At 40.5% G+C, this 16,712-nt stretch overlaps 1 protein-coding gene across 1 annotated transcript in view; it reads right to left on the bottom strand.

Annotated features, from left to right (window-relative positions):
- Positions 1-1,374: 1,374 nt before the first annotated feature.
- VSTM4 (V-set and transmembrane domain containing 4) overlaps positions 1,375-16,712 on the bottom strand; it is a 145,622-nt gene continuing 130,284 nt past the window's right edge. The window contains exon 8 of the mRNA XM_023547175.2: positions 1,375-2,244. Coding sequence (XP_023402943.2) covers positions 2,119-2,244 — 126 coding nt within the window. The 3' untranslated portion in view covers positions 1,375-2,118. The remainder of the gene's footprint in view (positions 2,245-16,712) is intronic.

The following is a 16,712-nucleotide window of genomic DNA, read 5'->3' as shown; positions in this document are numbered from 1 at the left end:
TGGGGGAGGTGAATGAAGTCCAGCTTGCTCTGCAGAGGCCTGGGGGCCTAGGAAGACACTGCCTCCTATGCCATTCCTCTCTCCCCACCAACTGCTTGACAATGTCCCCTTTCCACCCCCACCTAGAACCCCCAGGCCCCACCAGCCCATAATGCTCTTCTCTGCAAGTCAGGGAAAACACATATCTTCCTTCTTCAAAACGCTGAAAAACTATCTGTTGACAAATTGCCATGATAAACACAATTGAAAAAGGAGACCTATGATGATTATGGAAACCCTGGTGGCGTATTGGTGAAGCACTATGGCTGCTAACCAAAAGGTCAGCAGTTCAAATCCACCAGGTGCTCCTTGGGAACTCTATGGGGCAGTTCAACTCTGTCCTGTAGGGTCGCTGTGAGTCAGAATCAACTCGACAGCAGTGGGTTTGGTTTTTTTGGTTTTGTGATGATTATGACGTGAATGGTGTGTTAACCATATATCCTGCCCTCCCACACAGATGCTCTGGGAGGTTCTAGTGAGTTCTTCCAAATGGCCTTTCCTCCTCAAAAGCCACATGCTTTACTCACTATCTCTGAGGCACAGCAGCCAGGGCGGGAAGAAGCTACAGACGCTGACCAGGGAGGCTGGATTTCGTTTTCGCAAAGGGAGGCCATTTTTGTGTCCGGAAAGTCACTGTTGTTAGTTGTTGTTGAGCTGGCTCTGACTCATAGAGACCTTACGTACAACAGAACAAAACCTTGTCTGGTCCTGCACCGTCTTCACAATCTTTGGTATGTTTGGAGCTACTGTTGTAGCCACCGTGCCATCTCATTGAGGGACTTCCTCTTTTTTGCTGACCCTCTTCTTTACCAAACATGATGTCCTGCTCCAGTGATTGGTTCCTCCTGATGATACGTCCACAGTAAGTGATCCTTGCGTATAAGGAGCATTTTGGCTGTGAGTCCTCCAACACGGACTTGCTCCTTCTTCTGAAAGTCCAGGGTGTATTTAATACTCTTCACCAATGCAATTTGAATGCTCCCAATTTCGATTCTTCCCAATAAGCCATGCAAGGTGCTTGGATTCCATGTGGGTCTTTGGAAAAGTTACTGTAAGGCTTAGTGGACAAATGTTTACTTTGTAAAGCTATTGCAATGAAAGACTTAAATAATAGAGGCATTCGCACTTCGCAAAAGCAGGCTGGCTTTAGCATGAATGCCAACACAGCGCATCTGTGTAGCGATTTATACATTGCAGAATGCTGTAATATTCATTACCCCATTTTATCCCATTTTGTGTTCACTTTTACACAAACATGGAGTCTTGGGCTATTAGGAGACAGGAAACTTTACTGAGGTCATACAGCTATAAAGGGGACACGACTCAAAGCCAAGGTCATGTTTAAAGTATATTTACCATATATACATGGTCCATTAGCTAGCCCAACGATTTCTGTAGTGTGCGGTAAATCCCACCAGAGAACACTCACATTGGGAATTACCCGTAACAAGGCCATCTCCAGGATACGCTCTTTCAGGTGCATCTTCCTTCAGCGAGTCCAAGATCGCTGCATTTCTTGCAAGTATACAGAGCAACTTCCACATGGAATATTTGTACTCCAGGAGTGCCCGACCCCCAAGCCCCTGAAACTTGTTAGCATTCACACAACCCCATCCTTTGAAAAACAATGACTACTTATCTACCATCTTACACTTTGGCCTACAACCCCATTTCCTCTAGCTATATACTATGTACTTGATATTACAGATACGGGAAGAGAAGGTTAAAATTAAGATTAAAAAAATGTTTTTTTAAAAAACCCATGGGCGGAAGAGCAGATAAAGGGATTTGGCTCAGCAGAAAATCTCCCTGGTGCTCTCAGAACCAGAGTTCTCACCGCTCGGGGCTCAGGCACAGAGAAACCTTGTCCTGGTAGATTCATCCAAGGTCCATGGTCCTGATTCTTCGGTGGAGAGCACCCCCGTACCTCTTCTAAGGCATCTGGAATGCAGTTAGAAAGGGCTCCCACCACACAGAGGGTACTCGTGAAAATACAAAAATAAGGACTTTGTTTCCAAGGTTTCATAAATAACTGGGGTGGCAGGTATATTAAATAGGACCACTGGAGAAGATGTGGTGTTACAGCTTGTTCTCCTCAAAGAGGATCTGGGCATAGACCGTGCTGGTGGGGACGCCCTGGGCTGCGTGATGGGGCTTAATCAGCTCCAGCTCTGCGTAAGTCAAGCTTTCCTCAGCAATCTTGGGCTGTAAGACAAAACACAACAAAATTATAGCTGACCACAGGGAGCTCTATAGCTTTCATTCATTTACCAAGCATGCATTTTTCCAGCATTTTGAGGACTCAAAGGGGAACAAATGCAGAAAAGTTTTAAAGAATAGCATAATTAATAAAATAGATCTTTCACTGTCTTGTACAGAACACTGTGCTCTGCAAAGACAAACTGTAACTTATTTTCAAACCGACATAGAACAGTCACACACACACAAAAAAATGATTAAACATTAGGCCACAAAGAAAACTTTAATTCTGAAAAGTAAAAATAATGTAAATAATTTCTGGTCAAAAGGAAAAAATACAGATAGAGACAGAAACAAACAAAAAATCTTAGAGATTAATAATGAAACCTAAAAAACTAGAAGTGCTAAACCCAACCAAAAACTTACTGCCTAGAATATATTTTTAAAGAAATGATTTAGCTTGTATAAAACCAAAATTGCAGACTATCTTGAAAATAATTATAAAGAAAGTATTACTTACCAGAACCTAAATAATATGGCTAAAGCAGAGCTCAGAGAAAACTTCATTAGCCGTAAGCACATCTACTCCTCACTTATCAACTACCTCGTTATCTGACATTTTGCATTTATGACAATAGTGAAAAGTCTACTTTCTGACTGGTTTGCACGTTAATGATATACCTCTGGCAGTAACGACTCCTGAAATGTGAGGCAATGGTAACGCTGGCTGTGATGGTTAAGGTTATGTGTTAATTTGGCTGGGCCACGATTCTCATAGTTTGGCAGTTATGTAATGATGTAGTTGTCCTCCATTTTGTGATATGATGTGGTCATCCTCCGTTTTCAAATAATGCTGCTTCTCACATAATGACCTGGTCTTTGGAACCTAACCATGTCGATAAGTGACGAGTGGTTGTATTTATATTAAACATCCCTGGAAGTGCAAGGGTTAAGCATTCAGCTGCTAACTGAAAGGTTGGTGGTTTGAACCCACCCAGTGGCTCCACAGGAAAAAGACCTGGTGATGTGCTCCCATAAAGATTACAGCATAGAAAATCCTATAGGGCAGTTCTACTGTCACATGGGGTTGCTATGAGTTGGAATCAACTGAACAGCACCCAACAACAAGTAATTATACTAAATATATAAATTAAATGAATTAAGCATTCAATTCAAAAAGTTAGAAAAAGAACAGAACACATGAAAGAAAAATAGAAAGAAGAAACCAACAGAAATAAAATCAGAAATAGTAAAATAGTAGAATTTATTAAAAATTATTTTAAAAATCCAAAAGCTGGTGCTTAGAAAGCACCAATAAAACTGATAAAAAAGGAAAAAGAATAAATGAACAATATTAGAAATGAGAAAAGGATAAATGAAATGAAACTTAAAAATCTAAAAAGACTACTTTGCTCCTTGTTGCCAAAAAATTTGAAATACAGGATAAAACAGATAACATTCTAGAAAAATATAAATTATAAACATTAACTCCAGAAAATATGAATATACTAATATTACACATACACAAAAGAAAAAAAAAAAAACCATTGTTGAAGAGTTCTCTCTCAAAAAGCACCAGGTCCAGGAAATTTTATAGGAGAATTTCTAAAAGAAATTCCTTTAAGTTACAGATAATTCCAATTTAATTAAACTGCTCCAGAGCATTAAAAGACAGAAAAGAAAAACATTTCATGTATTTTAGAACAACCTTATTTGTTAATATAAATTATAAATCAAATTCCCTCAGAGAAGACGCAGAAGCACACTAATAGATAAGCATGTTCAAGTTTCATTAATTCCAGGAATGCAAAGATAGTTCAATATTAAAAAAAAAAATGATTAATATAATTAATAATAGTTATAGATCAAAAGAGAAAAATCATATAGTTATCTCTATAGATGCTGGAAAGGCATATAATAAGATTTTAAAAAAAATTTTGTTAAAAAGTTTTTTAATAAAGTATGTTTTTAAAGATGATTAAGGAACACTCTTGAAATGAATAATTGATGATTCAGCTCTAGGGATAATAAAAACATAAAGTTGCAATTAAAATACTGTGGTACTGGCAGATACCTAGACATAAATATCACTGGACTGATGATAAAGTCCAGAAATTGACTCAAATATTATTTTTTAATAAATGGCATTAGAACGCTTGAGTAGTCACGTGGAGGAAAAATAAAATCACGTTCCTGTATCGTTCTTTACACCCAGGTAAATTCTAGATGCATTGATTTTAAATGACAGACATAAACCCATAAAGTGCTGGAAGAACACGTGGAAACATTTTTGAAGCTACTCTGAGATACAGGAGGTGTTTTAAAGTATGACACAGAATCCAAGAGCAGCAGAAGGAAAGACGTACACATTTTCATGCTGTATGGGACAAAATAATCCCTAAATAAAGTCAAAAGACAATTGAAAAAATGGGGAAAATATTTGCAATTCATATCAAAAGGACAGTTTCTCTTACAACCTAACAAAGATAATGACCAACAACCTATCCAAAAACTAAGCAAAAGACAAAAGAGAGCAGCGACAGTTAACAGAAGAGGAAATACAAATGGCTCTTAAACAAGTGAAATGACACCCAACCTCTCTAATAAGAAGGGAACCGCAGTTTAAGTCACACTTCCACAACAATTTTTGTCTTCAGGTTGCCAAATATTAAAAAAAAAAAAGAAAAAAAAAGTTGCTACAACAAACAGGTCCTTTCGGACGTTGGTGGGAGTATTTATTGATGTAAGCAAACAGCTGGAAGCACCTGGATGGACTGATCGGTGCATTCATACAAGGGAACATACAGTGCAGGCTTTCACAAGAATGGGTGTGCTGTGCAGGTACAATACATTTTACTATCATCTGTATACATACGTGTGCACTTGCATATTTTATATTCAGAGAAGCCCTTGGAAAGAGACAGAAGAAACCAAGAACTGTTAACCACGGTTCCTTCTGGGGGAAGCAGGATGCACGGCTGGGGGCAGCGGTGAGAGGGCAGCTTACCCTTTATTGTATACATTTTTCAGGTACCTTTTGAATTTTGTAGCAGGCACATGTATGTAAATAATACTTTAATAAATTCATAATTTGAAAAATGAAAACTGGTCGTTAATTTACAATCACAAAGACACATGACTTTCAGGTAAGCAGACAAAAAAAAAAAAAGCAGACAGGTTCTCTATAAACTGGAATTTTAGATTTAGGATTTTTTTAATTTTTGGTTTCAACGTTGGTTTTGCTGTTGTTTTCTTTTGATTTTGCTTTTTTTGTGCCCTGGTGGCGCAGTGGCTAAGAGCTTGGCTGCTAACCAAAATGATGGCAGTTCGAATCCACCAGGTGCTCCCTGGAAATCCTATGGGGCAGCTCTACTCTGCCTACAGGTCGGAATCGACTCAGTGGCAACGAATTTATAGTTTATCTCTCAAGAATTCAGGACAAATAAATCATTTACCCACCACCTGTCTGTCAGTTTGTCATACAATGGAGGCTTCCATGTTATGATGTAATACGCCACGGGTATTTCAAATATCAGCAGGGTCACCCGTGGTGGACAGGTTTCAGCGGAGTTTCCAGACTAAGACAGGCTAGGAAGTAAGCCTGGCGCTTTACTTCCAAAAATCAGCCAGTGAAAACCCTGTGGATCACAGTAGAATGCTGTCCAATATAGGACTGGAAGACGAGCCCCCAAGACTGGAAGGCACTCAAAATACACAGTGGCCGCAGCAATGGACTTGAGTACACCAGTGATAGTGCAGATGGTGCAAGACCAGGTAACCTTTCGCTCTGTTGTACTTGGGGTCTCCACGAGTCAGAGCCAACTAGCCGGCCACTAATAACAAAACCACTTACACTCAATTACAGCTTCTAAAAAAGAATGCCAAGAGCAAAAAGCATCTTTTTTTTGAGATGGACCAGAATAGGGGCAGGGAGCAGGAAGCAAAGAGAGGATATAAAAAACTCCTAAAAGCCAGGCCCTACTGGTCAGGGGAGGTGCCAAGCCATCTTCACAAACCATCTAGCCAATGCCAAATGTCCAAGTTAAGGAAATTCATAGAGATGAGCCTGCCTTCTGCTTGTCTTCTGACACCAGAAGTCTTGGCATTGCTTCTTAGACCCCCCTCCCTGTATCTTACCAGCCAGCGAAAACCCTGTTTACATTCTGCCTTTCAGTTTAATTACATTTCGCATTACAATGATTCCATTTAGAAATGCCATGTGTCCTCAGCTAAGCACACAAAACTCAACTCATGTAAATTTTAGAACCAAGATTTATGAAATCTTATTGTCCAGGTGTTTTATTACATTACCTTGAAATTGCATTGTTTTCTAGTGTAGATTATCTGTTTACTCTTAAGTTATTCCATTAGGTTTGGATATGAAAAATAACACTAGCTTTCTCAATACAGGTCACCAGGCTGGCTTGGCTGATGTGTTGTTTTCATACATTTTTATGATGTTCCTATAGTAAACAAATTTAATAAGGCCAAAGCACACTAAATAAATAATTGCATCTAGAAAAGCAATAAAAACAAATAAAATTAGTACTTTCATAAGTGGAAAAGGTACTTCAATTACTGCTACAAGCAACAACCCACCATAAAATGTGTAGAATCATTTCCCTTATGCATATTTCTGGAATATAATAATTTGATTGAAGATATGAGGTGGCACACAGGAGGCCCAAGCTGAGAAGTGTACACAGTTTCCAACAGAAGATGCAGAATATCGGTCCTTGGGATCTTTAAGGAGCCGATTGTTCTTCTGGTGTACACACTCGGCTGTAGCCATCAACCATGTGTTCAATTACCTTTCCCTAGCTTTTTAAGTGGAAATAATTTCCTAACAGCCAAGGCAAATTCATAACCCTCACCAGTTCTCACCAAGCTACCTTTCTTTGCACTGAGGTTTTAGCAGAAGGCATAGGTACATCTGAGAATTAGTTAAAAAAAAATACATACATATATATACACACACACTGGCATAGGAGCAAGACTGGGCAAGGCTACAGGACTGGAACTAAAACCAGGAGCCAGGAAGAGAAGGTAATGGGTTAAAGCAGAGCCAGGTCGAAGGACCCGCTGCAGGGACCCGCCTGTTTCAGGTGATGCGATTCCACTCTATCTGGACGGCACAACCCGACCCGGCTTCAGCTAAGGAATCCTTCCTGGCATTCCTGGCATCTACAGCAGCTCAAAAGCTGGAGTACGGCCAGTGATCCCTAAAGGTGATGGAGCGAGCACTTCTGTTAGCGCTGGCCCTGCCAGCCACGGGCACGCAGAATGACCCACCTCGAGCCCCCATCCTCCTCTTGGGGATGGAAGAGGTGCAGAAGTATTAGGGGCATTAGCACTCAAACTGCAGACTTAACTAACCCTGAACTGGCTGTTCACGAGCACTCATGAGACAGCATGAGACTCCCCTGGAAACACAAACGGAACTGCCCACAGTAGCGTTTCCAGGCCTCAGGCCTGAAGCTTTACTCTCAGATTCAGATGCTGCTGTTCTCACTGGAAAGCAAGAAGGGGAAGGGACAGAGATGGGCCAACTGCTGGAAGTCCCAGCAGGCCCCTTTGAGAAGGTTCTAGAACTTTCTAAATATGTGAGAAGTAGCTCCACCATTTCCTCTTCCATGGAACTATTTGTTTTTACTTTCCTTTCAGCCAGGCTGCAGAGATTTCTCGTCCGTGTCTCACTGTATTCATGTTCAGAAGGCGGTGGTACAGTGCAGAATTCTCACCTTCCATGAGGGAGACCCGGCTTCCATCCCTGGCCAATGCACCCATCTGTCAGTGGAGGCTTACGTGTTGCTATGGTGATGAACAGGCTTCAGTGGATATTCCAGACTAAGACAGATTAAGAAGAAAGGCCTGGCGAGATATTTCCAAAAATCAGCCAATGGAAATCCTGTGGCTCACAAGGGTCCAATTCCTCTGTGCAAGGGGTCGCCACTAGTCAGGGGCCAACTCAATGGTAGCTAACAATGAGAACAGGCCTGATGCCAGCCATTCTTCCCTCTGCTATGAGCTGCACCCTGGAAGGGGGAATGCAGAAGCCATGGCCCCCAAGTCTTCATGGATGAAGACACGGAAGACCTGAGGGAGAGGGGCTGGCTCTGCTGTCAGGTTGTTGGTCTCCAGCCTGGGCCCCCTGCACTCTGTGCCCTCCCTGAAGCCACCTCTTTCATTACCACGCCACATCTGATGACACAGGAGAGGCAAAATGGCACACAGAAGCTCTCCTCGGAAAGAGCCCTGGGTGAGGTCTGGCACATGTCCTACCTCAAAGGGCTCCTGGGGTGGGGAAGTGACAATCCATGTCTCTGTGCCCACCCCTTCTGGGTCTCTTGTTCCTTCCCAGTGAAAAATAAATACACTAGATTTTGAGAATGAAAACCAAGGCCAGCATGCTCAGGGTGGCTGAGAGGAAAGAGACGATCTGATCTTTGTGGCTCCCTAAACCACTGGACCAGCTTGGGTCTCCCCAGGGTCTCCAGGTTCAGGTGGCTGGAGGTTGACACTCACCCGCTACACCGCCCAGATGTTCTCTCAAGTGCAAGGCTATGGGGCTTTTCTGTAATGTGTATATTCAGAAAGGGCACCTTTTTGTAATCTATACAAAGGAGCCATATGGGCTAGCAGTGGCCGGGCCTATGCCCAGGTATCTTGTTGTATAAGACAAATAAATGCCAATCTATTTCAAGATAAGGTGAGACACCTCAACTAAACCAAGAGTTTGTGAATCCAGGCTTCTAGTATCAGGTGGGATGTCCTCTCTGGTGCCTTTCAACAATCACGGTCCCCTGGAGCCTGTGGCCCATATGCCTAAAAACTCCAGGGTCTTGCCCACCAGGTGAGAGGGATGGGCTGGGCAGAAGAGATGGGTGTATTCCTTCACAGCAGAGGCCCCTGACACCCCTTGGAGGACTTTTCTGACTCATTGTTTGGAATATCTAAGAGATTATCTATCAACGGAGCCCTGGTGGTGCACTGGTTAAGAGCTCGGCTGCTAACTAAAAGGTTGGCAGCTGGAATCCACCAGCTGCTCCTTGGAAATTCTGTGGGGCAGTTCTACTCTGTCCTGTAGAGTCATTATGAGTCAGAATCGACATTACGGCAACTTTTTTTTTTAATCCATCAACAAATGTTGCAGGTTGAAAGCCACCAAGAGAAGGCATTAATTTAGTTGAGACACCCCGCCACTGCTGTGTGGGCCTATTTCAGAAGAATAGGCCCTTGTTGGCAGACTCCAACCATTTCAGTGGTGCAGTGGAGAGGTGGGTGTTTGATGTTTCACATTGCTTTGCCTATTAAACAGGGTCCTCACCTACCCACATCAGGGGCCTAAGGACTGGTAGCTCTACACAGGTCACCCAGTCACTTGCGACAGGGGTCCGAGGATAACTGGTACCTCCCAGTCTTCACAACCAAAAACACTGGGTGCCCATGGTCCGTCTGCAGAGCCCACCCACCTGCACGCTCTAGGGAACAGGGATGCGCTTTCCTCAGAGACCCTTGGGGGTCAGTTCTCAGCTCCCTGCTTGTTCAGAGGGTGAACCCCTGCTGCAATCAGATACGGGTATATATGCCCATCACCCCTCCCCACAAGACTGTAGGACAGAGCCTGTACCACACACTTGATGATCAGCTACCTGGACACCTGAGCTGAATTCATGCAAGAAAGTGAATGGACTCCTACACTGATATACCTGATAACAGCTCTAGCCATCTGGGGACAGGAGGTCAGAGCTTGAAAGGTGAAAATAATCATACTAGCTCACTCAAGCAACCCATTTGGGTATACCAAAGCAAAACAAAGCAAAAAGCTATGACAGAGTAAGCAAGCATAAACTAATACAATAACTTATAGATGGCTCAGAGACTATGGTCAATATCAAGTCACATAAAGAAACAGACCATGATCACCTTAACAGGCTCTCAAAATGAGAATCCAGGAGTCTTCTAGATGAAAGTGCATTCCTGGAATTATCAGAGGCAAAATACAAAAGATTAATATACAGAGCCCTTCAAGACATCAGGAACGAAATGAGGCAATACACAGAACAAGCCAAGAATACACAGATAAAGCAACTGAAGAAATTAGAAAGCATATTACAGAACACAATGAAAAACTTAATAAGCTGGAAAAATCCATATACAGACAGCCATCAGAAATTCAGAAGATTAACAATAAAATTACAGAAGTAGACAACCCAATAGAAAGTCAGAGGAGCAGAATTGAGCAAGTAGAAGCCAGACTTTCTGAACTTGAAGATAAATCACTTGGTACTAATATATTTGAAGAAAAATCAGATAAAAGTATTTTAAAAAATGAAGAAATCTTAAGAATCATGTGTGACTCTACCGAGAGAAATAACCTACGAGTGATTGGAGTACCAGAACAGGGAGGGATAACAGAAAATACAGAGAGAATTGTTGAAGATTTGTTGGCAGAAAACTTCCCTGATATTGTGAAAGATGAGAAGATATCTATCCAAGATGCTCATCGAACTCCACATAAGGCAGATCTTAAGAGAAAGTCACCAAGACATATTATAACCAAACTGGCCAAAACCAAAGATAAAGAGAGAATTTTAAGAGCCGCTGGGGAAAAAAAAAAAAAATTTTTTTTTTTTTTTTAGGGATAAACGAAAACTCACCTAGAAAGGAGAGCCAATAAGAATAAGCTTGGATTACTGGGGAGAAACCATGCAGGCAAGAAGGCAATGGGATGATTTATTTTAAAAATTGAAGGAAAAAAATTGCCAGCCAAGAATCATATATCCAGCAAAAATGTCTCTTAAATATGAAGGTGAAATTAGGACATTTCCAGATAAACAGAAGTTTAGGGAATTTGTAAAAACCAAACCAAAACTACAGGAAATACTAAAGGGAGTTCTTTGGCTAGAAAATCAATAATATCAGGTATCAGCCCAAGACTAGAACACTGGGCAGAGCAACCAGAAGTCAACCCACACAGGGAAATCAAAAAAAACTAAGCAAGATTTTAAAAAAAAAAGCTCCAAGAAATGTAATCATAGATCTTCCATACGCAGAGGAAGATACAGCAATACAAAGAAATTAAAATTAGGTTTAAATTTAGAAAATAGAGGTAAATACTAAGGTAACCACAAAGGAGACAAACTATCCTACTCATCAAAACAAAATACAAGAAAAAAATAGAGACTCAGCAGAAACAAAATCAACAACAATGAATATGAGGAAAGGACAATATATAAAGATAATCTACTCAGCACATAAAATTCAATGGGAAAAAAACCGTCAACAACACACAAAAAGACATCAAAATGATAGCACTAAATTCATATCTAGCTATAATTGTGCTGAATGTAAATGGACTAAATGCACCAATAAAGAGACAGACAGTGGCAGAATGGATTAAAACACACAATCTGGCTATATGCTGCCTATAAGAGACACACCTTGGACTTAGAGACACAAACAAACTAAAACTCAAAGGATAGAAAAAAATATACCAAGGGAACAACAATCAAAAAAGAGCAGGAGTGGCAATATTAATTTCTGACAAAATAGACTTTAAAGTGAAATCCATCATAAAGGATAAGGAAGGACACTATATAATGATTAAAGGGACAATATACCAAGAAGATGTAACCATATTAAATATTTATGCACCCAATGACAGGGCTGCAAGATACATAAAACAAACTCTAACAGCATTGAAAAGTGAGATAGACAGCTCCACAATAATAGTAGGAGACTTCAACACAACACTTTCGGTGAAGGATACGGCATCCAGAAAGAAGCTCAATAAAAACACGTAAGATCTAAATGCCACAATCAACCAAATTGACCTCATAGATATATACAGAACACTCCACCCAACAGCAACCAACTATACTTTCTTTTCTAGTGCACATGGAACATTGTCTAGAATAGACCACATTTTAGGTCATAAAGCAAGACTTAGCAGAACCCAAAACATTGAAATATTACAAAGCATCTTCTCTGACCATAAGGCCATAAAAGTGGAAATCAATAACAGAAAACACAGGGAAAAGAAATCAAACACTTGGAAGCTGAACAAAACCCTGCTCAAAAAAGACTGGATTATACAAGACATTAAGGATGCAATAAAGAAATTCATAGATTCCAACGAAAATGAAAACACTTCCTATCAGAGCCTTTGGGACTCAGCGAAAGCAGTGCTCAGAGGTCAATTTATATCAATAAATGCACACATCCAAAACAAAGAAAGGGCCAAAATCAAAGAATTATCCCTACAACTTGAACAAATAGAAAGAAAGCAACAAAAGAAACCCTCAGGCACCAGAAGAAAACGGATAATAAAAATTAGAGCAGAACTAAATGAAATAGAGAACAGAAAAAACAGTTGAAAGAGTTAACAAGACCAAATGCTGGTTCTTTGAAAAAATCAACAAAATTGATAAACCATTGGCCAAACTGACAAAAGAAAAACAGAAGAACCAAATAACCCAAATAAGAAATGAGATGGGTGCTATTACAACAGACCTAACTGAAATTAAAAGAATCGTATCTGATTACCATGAAAAATTATACTCTAACAAATTGGAAACTACAAGAAATGGATGAATTCCTAGAAACACACTACCTACCTAAACTAACACAGAGATAGAACAACTAAATAGACCCATAACAAAAGAAGAGATTGAAAAGGTAATCAAAAAACTCCCAACAAAAAAAATTCCTGGCCTGGACTGCTTCGCTACAGAAAACTTTCAGAGAAGAGTTATCACCACTATTACTAAAGGTATTTCAGAGCATAGAAGAGGACGGAATGCTACCAAACTCATTCAATGAAGCCAGCATACCCCTGATACCAAAACCAGGTAAAGACACCAAAAGAAAAGAAAATTACAGACCTATTTTATATCCCTTATGAGCTTAGATGCAAAAATCCTCAACAAAATTCTAGCCAATAGACTTCAACAACATATCAAAAAAATAATTCACCATGACCAAGTGGGATTCATACCAGGTATGCAGGGATGGTTCAACGTTAGAAAAACTATAAATGCAATCCTTCACATAAATAAAACAAAAGACAATGAATCACATGATTTTATCAATTGATGCAGAAAAGGCATTTGACAAAGTCCAACATTCACGATGAAAACTCTCAGCAAAATAGGAGTAGAAGGAAAATTCCTCAACATAATAAAGGGCATTTATACAAAGCCAACAACCAACATTATCCTAAATGGAGAGAACCTGAAGATTCCCCTCGAGGTCGGGAACCAGATACGGATGCCCTTTATCACCGCTCTTATTCAACACTGGAAACCCTGGTGGCGTAGTGGTTAAGTGCTACAGCTGCTATCCAAAAGGTCGGCAGTTCAAACCTGCCAGGTGCTCCTTGGAAACTCTATGGGGCAGTTCTATTCTGTCCTATAGGGTTGCTATGAGTTGGAATCGACTCGACGGCAGTGGGTTTAGTGGTATTCAGCATTGTGCTGGAGATCCTAGCCACAGCAATTAGACTAGATAAAGAAATAAAGGGCATCCAGGTTGGCAAGGAAGAAGTAAAATTACCTCTATTTGCAAACAACATGATCTTACATACAGGAAACCCTAAGGAATCCTCAAGAAAACTACTGAAACAAATAGAAGAGTTCAGCAGAGTATCAGGATACAAGATAAACATACAAAAATCAGTTGGATTCCTCTACACCAACAAAAACAACAATGAAGAGGAAATCACCAAATCAATACCATTTACAGTAGCCTCCAAGAAGATAAAATACTTAGGAATAAATTTTACCAGGGATGTAAAAGACTTATACAATGAAAACCACAATACGCTTCTGCAAGAAACCAAAAGAGACCCACATAAGTGGAAAAACATACCTTCCTCATGGATAGTAAGACTTAACATTATAAAAACGTCTATTCTACCCAAATCAATCTATACATTTAATGCAATTCAGATCCAAATTCCAATGAGATTCTTTAATGAGATGGAGAAACAAATCACCAACTTCATATGGAAGGGAAAGAGGCCCCTGATAAGCAAAGCGTTACTGAAAAAGAAGAACAAAGTGGTAGGCCTTACTGCACCTGATTTTAAAACCTATTGTACTGCCACAGTAGTCAGAACAGCCTGGTACTGGTACAACAACAGATACATAGACCAATGGAACAGAATTGAGAATCCAAACATAAATCCATCCACATATGAGCAGTTGATATTTGACAAAGGCCCCAAAACAGTTAAATGGGGAAAAGACAGTGTTTTTAACAAATGGTGCTGGCATAACTAGATACCACCTGCAACAAAAATGAAACAAGACCCATACGTCACTCCATGCACAAAAATGGGCTCAAAATGGATCAAAGACCTAAATACAAAATCTAAAACAATAAAGATCATGGAAGAAAAACTAGGGGCAATGTAAGAGCCCTAATACATGGCATAAACAGTATACAAAACATTACTAACAATGCAGAAGAAAAACTAGATAACCGGGAGCTCCTAAAAATCAAACACCTATGCTCATCCAAAGACTTCACCAAAAGAGTAAAAAGATTACCTACAGACTGGGAAAAAGTTTTTAGCTATGACATTTCCGATCAGCACCTGATTTCTAAAATCTACATAATACCGCAAAAACTCAACTGCAAAAAGACAAATAACCCAATTAAAAAATGGGCAAAGGATATGAACAGATACTTCTGTAAAGAAGACATTCAGGTAGCTAACAGATATGTGAGGAAATGCTCAGGATCATTAGCCACTAGAGAAATGCAAATCAAAACTACAATGAGATTCCATCTCACTCAAACAAGATTGGCATTAATCCAAAAAACACAAAACAATAAATGTGGAAGAGGCTGTGGAGAGACTGGAACAATTATACACTACTGGTGGGAATGTAAAATGGTATAATCACTTTGGAAATTGATTTGGCACTTCCTTAAAAAGCTAGAAATAGAACTACCATATGATCCAGCAGTACCACTCCTTGGAATATAACCTAGAGAAATAAGAGCCTTTACACAAACAGATATATGCACACCCATGTTCACTGCAGCACTGTTTACAACAGCAAAATGATGGAAGCAACCAAGGGGCCCATCAACGGAGGAATGGATAAATAAATTATGGTATATTCACACCACGGAATACTACGCATTGATAAAGAACAGTGATGAATTGGTGAAACATTTCATAACATGGAGGAATCTGGAAGGCATTATGCTGAGTGAAATTAGTCAGTTGCAAAAGGACAAATATTGTATGAGACCACTGTTATAAGAATTCAAGAAATAATTTAAACAGAGAAGAAAATATTCTTTGATGGTTACCAGAGGAGGGAGGGAGGGAGGGCGGGAGAGTGGTATTCACTAGTTAAACAGTTGATAAGAACTACTTTAGGTGCAGGGAAAGACAACACACAATACAGGCGAGGTCTGCACAACTGGACTAAACCAAAAGCAAAGAAGTTTCTAGAATAAACTGAAAGTTTCGAAGGCCAGTGTAGCAGGGGTGGGGGTTTGGGGTCTATGGTTTCAGGGGACATCTAAGTCAATTGGCATAAAAAAATCTATTAAGAAAACATTCTGCATCCCACCTTGGAGAGAGGTGTCTGGGGTCTTAAACACTAGCAAGCAGCCATCTAAGATGCATCAATTGGTCTCAACCCACCTGGAGCAAAGGAGAATGAAGAACACCAAGGACATAAGGTAATTACGAGCCCAAGAGACAGAAAGGGCCACATAAACCAGAGACTACATCATCCTGAGACCAGAAGAGCTAGATGGTGCCCAGCTACAACCAATGACTGCCCTGACAGAGAACACAACAGGGAGCCCCCGAGGGAGCAGGAGAGCAGTAGGATGCAGACCCCAGATTCTCATAAAAAGACCAGACTTAATGGTTTGACTGAGAATAGAAGGACCCCTGTGGTCATGGCCCCCAGACCTTCTGCTGGCCCAGGACAGGAACCTTTCCCAAAGCCAACTCTTCAGACAGGGATTGGACTGGACAGTGGGTTGGAGAGGGATGCTAGTGAGGAGTGAGCTTCTTGGATCAGGTAGACACTTGAGACTATGTTGGCATCTCCTCCCTGGAGGGGAGACGAGAGGGTAGAGGGGGTTAGAAGCTGGCGAAATAGATATGAAAAGAGAGAGTGGAGGGAGGGAGCCAGCTGTCTCAGTAGGGGGGGAGTAATTGGGAGTGTGTAGCAAGGTGTATATAAGTTTTCGTGGGAGAGACTGACTTGATTTGTAAGCTCTCACTTAAAGCACAATTAAAAAAAAAAAGACAAAAAAAGAAAAACCCACACGTGGTGAAGTAGACTTTTTAGGTATACACGGCTATGAATTTTAATTCATGTATAGAGTTATGTAACCACCATGACAATCAGGATACTGAACAGCTCCATCAAACTCCCTAACACCACTGCTCTGTGCTCCCAACTTCCCTCACACCCTAACCGATGGCAACCACT

Source organism: Loxodonta africana, chromosome 16 (assembly GCF_030014295.1).
Source record: "Loxodonta africana isolate mLoxAfr1 chromosome 16, mLoxAfr1.hap2, whole genome shotgun sequence".
NCBI lineage: Eukaryota > Metazoa > Chordata > Mammalia > Proboscidea > Elephantidae > Loxodonta > Loxodonta africana.
Note: the sequence above shows the minus strand (reverse complement) of the source record. Positions and strands in the feature narration are given on the sequence as shown.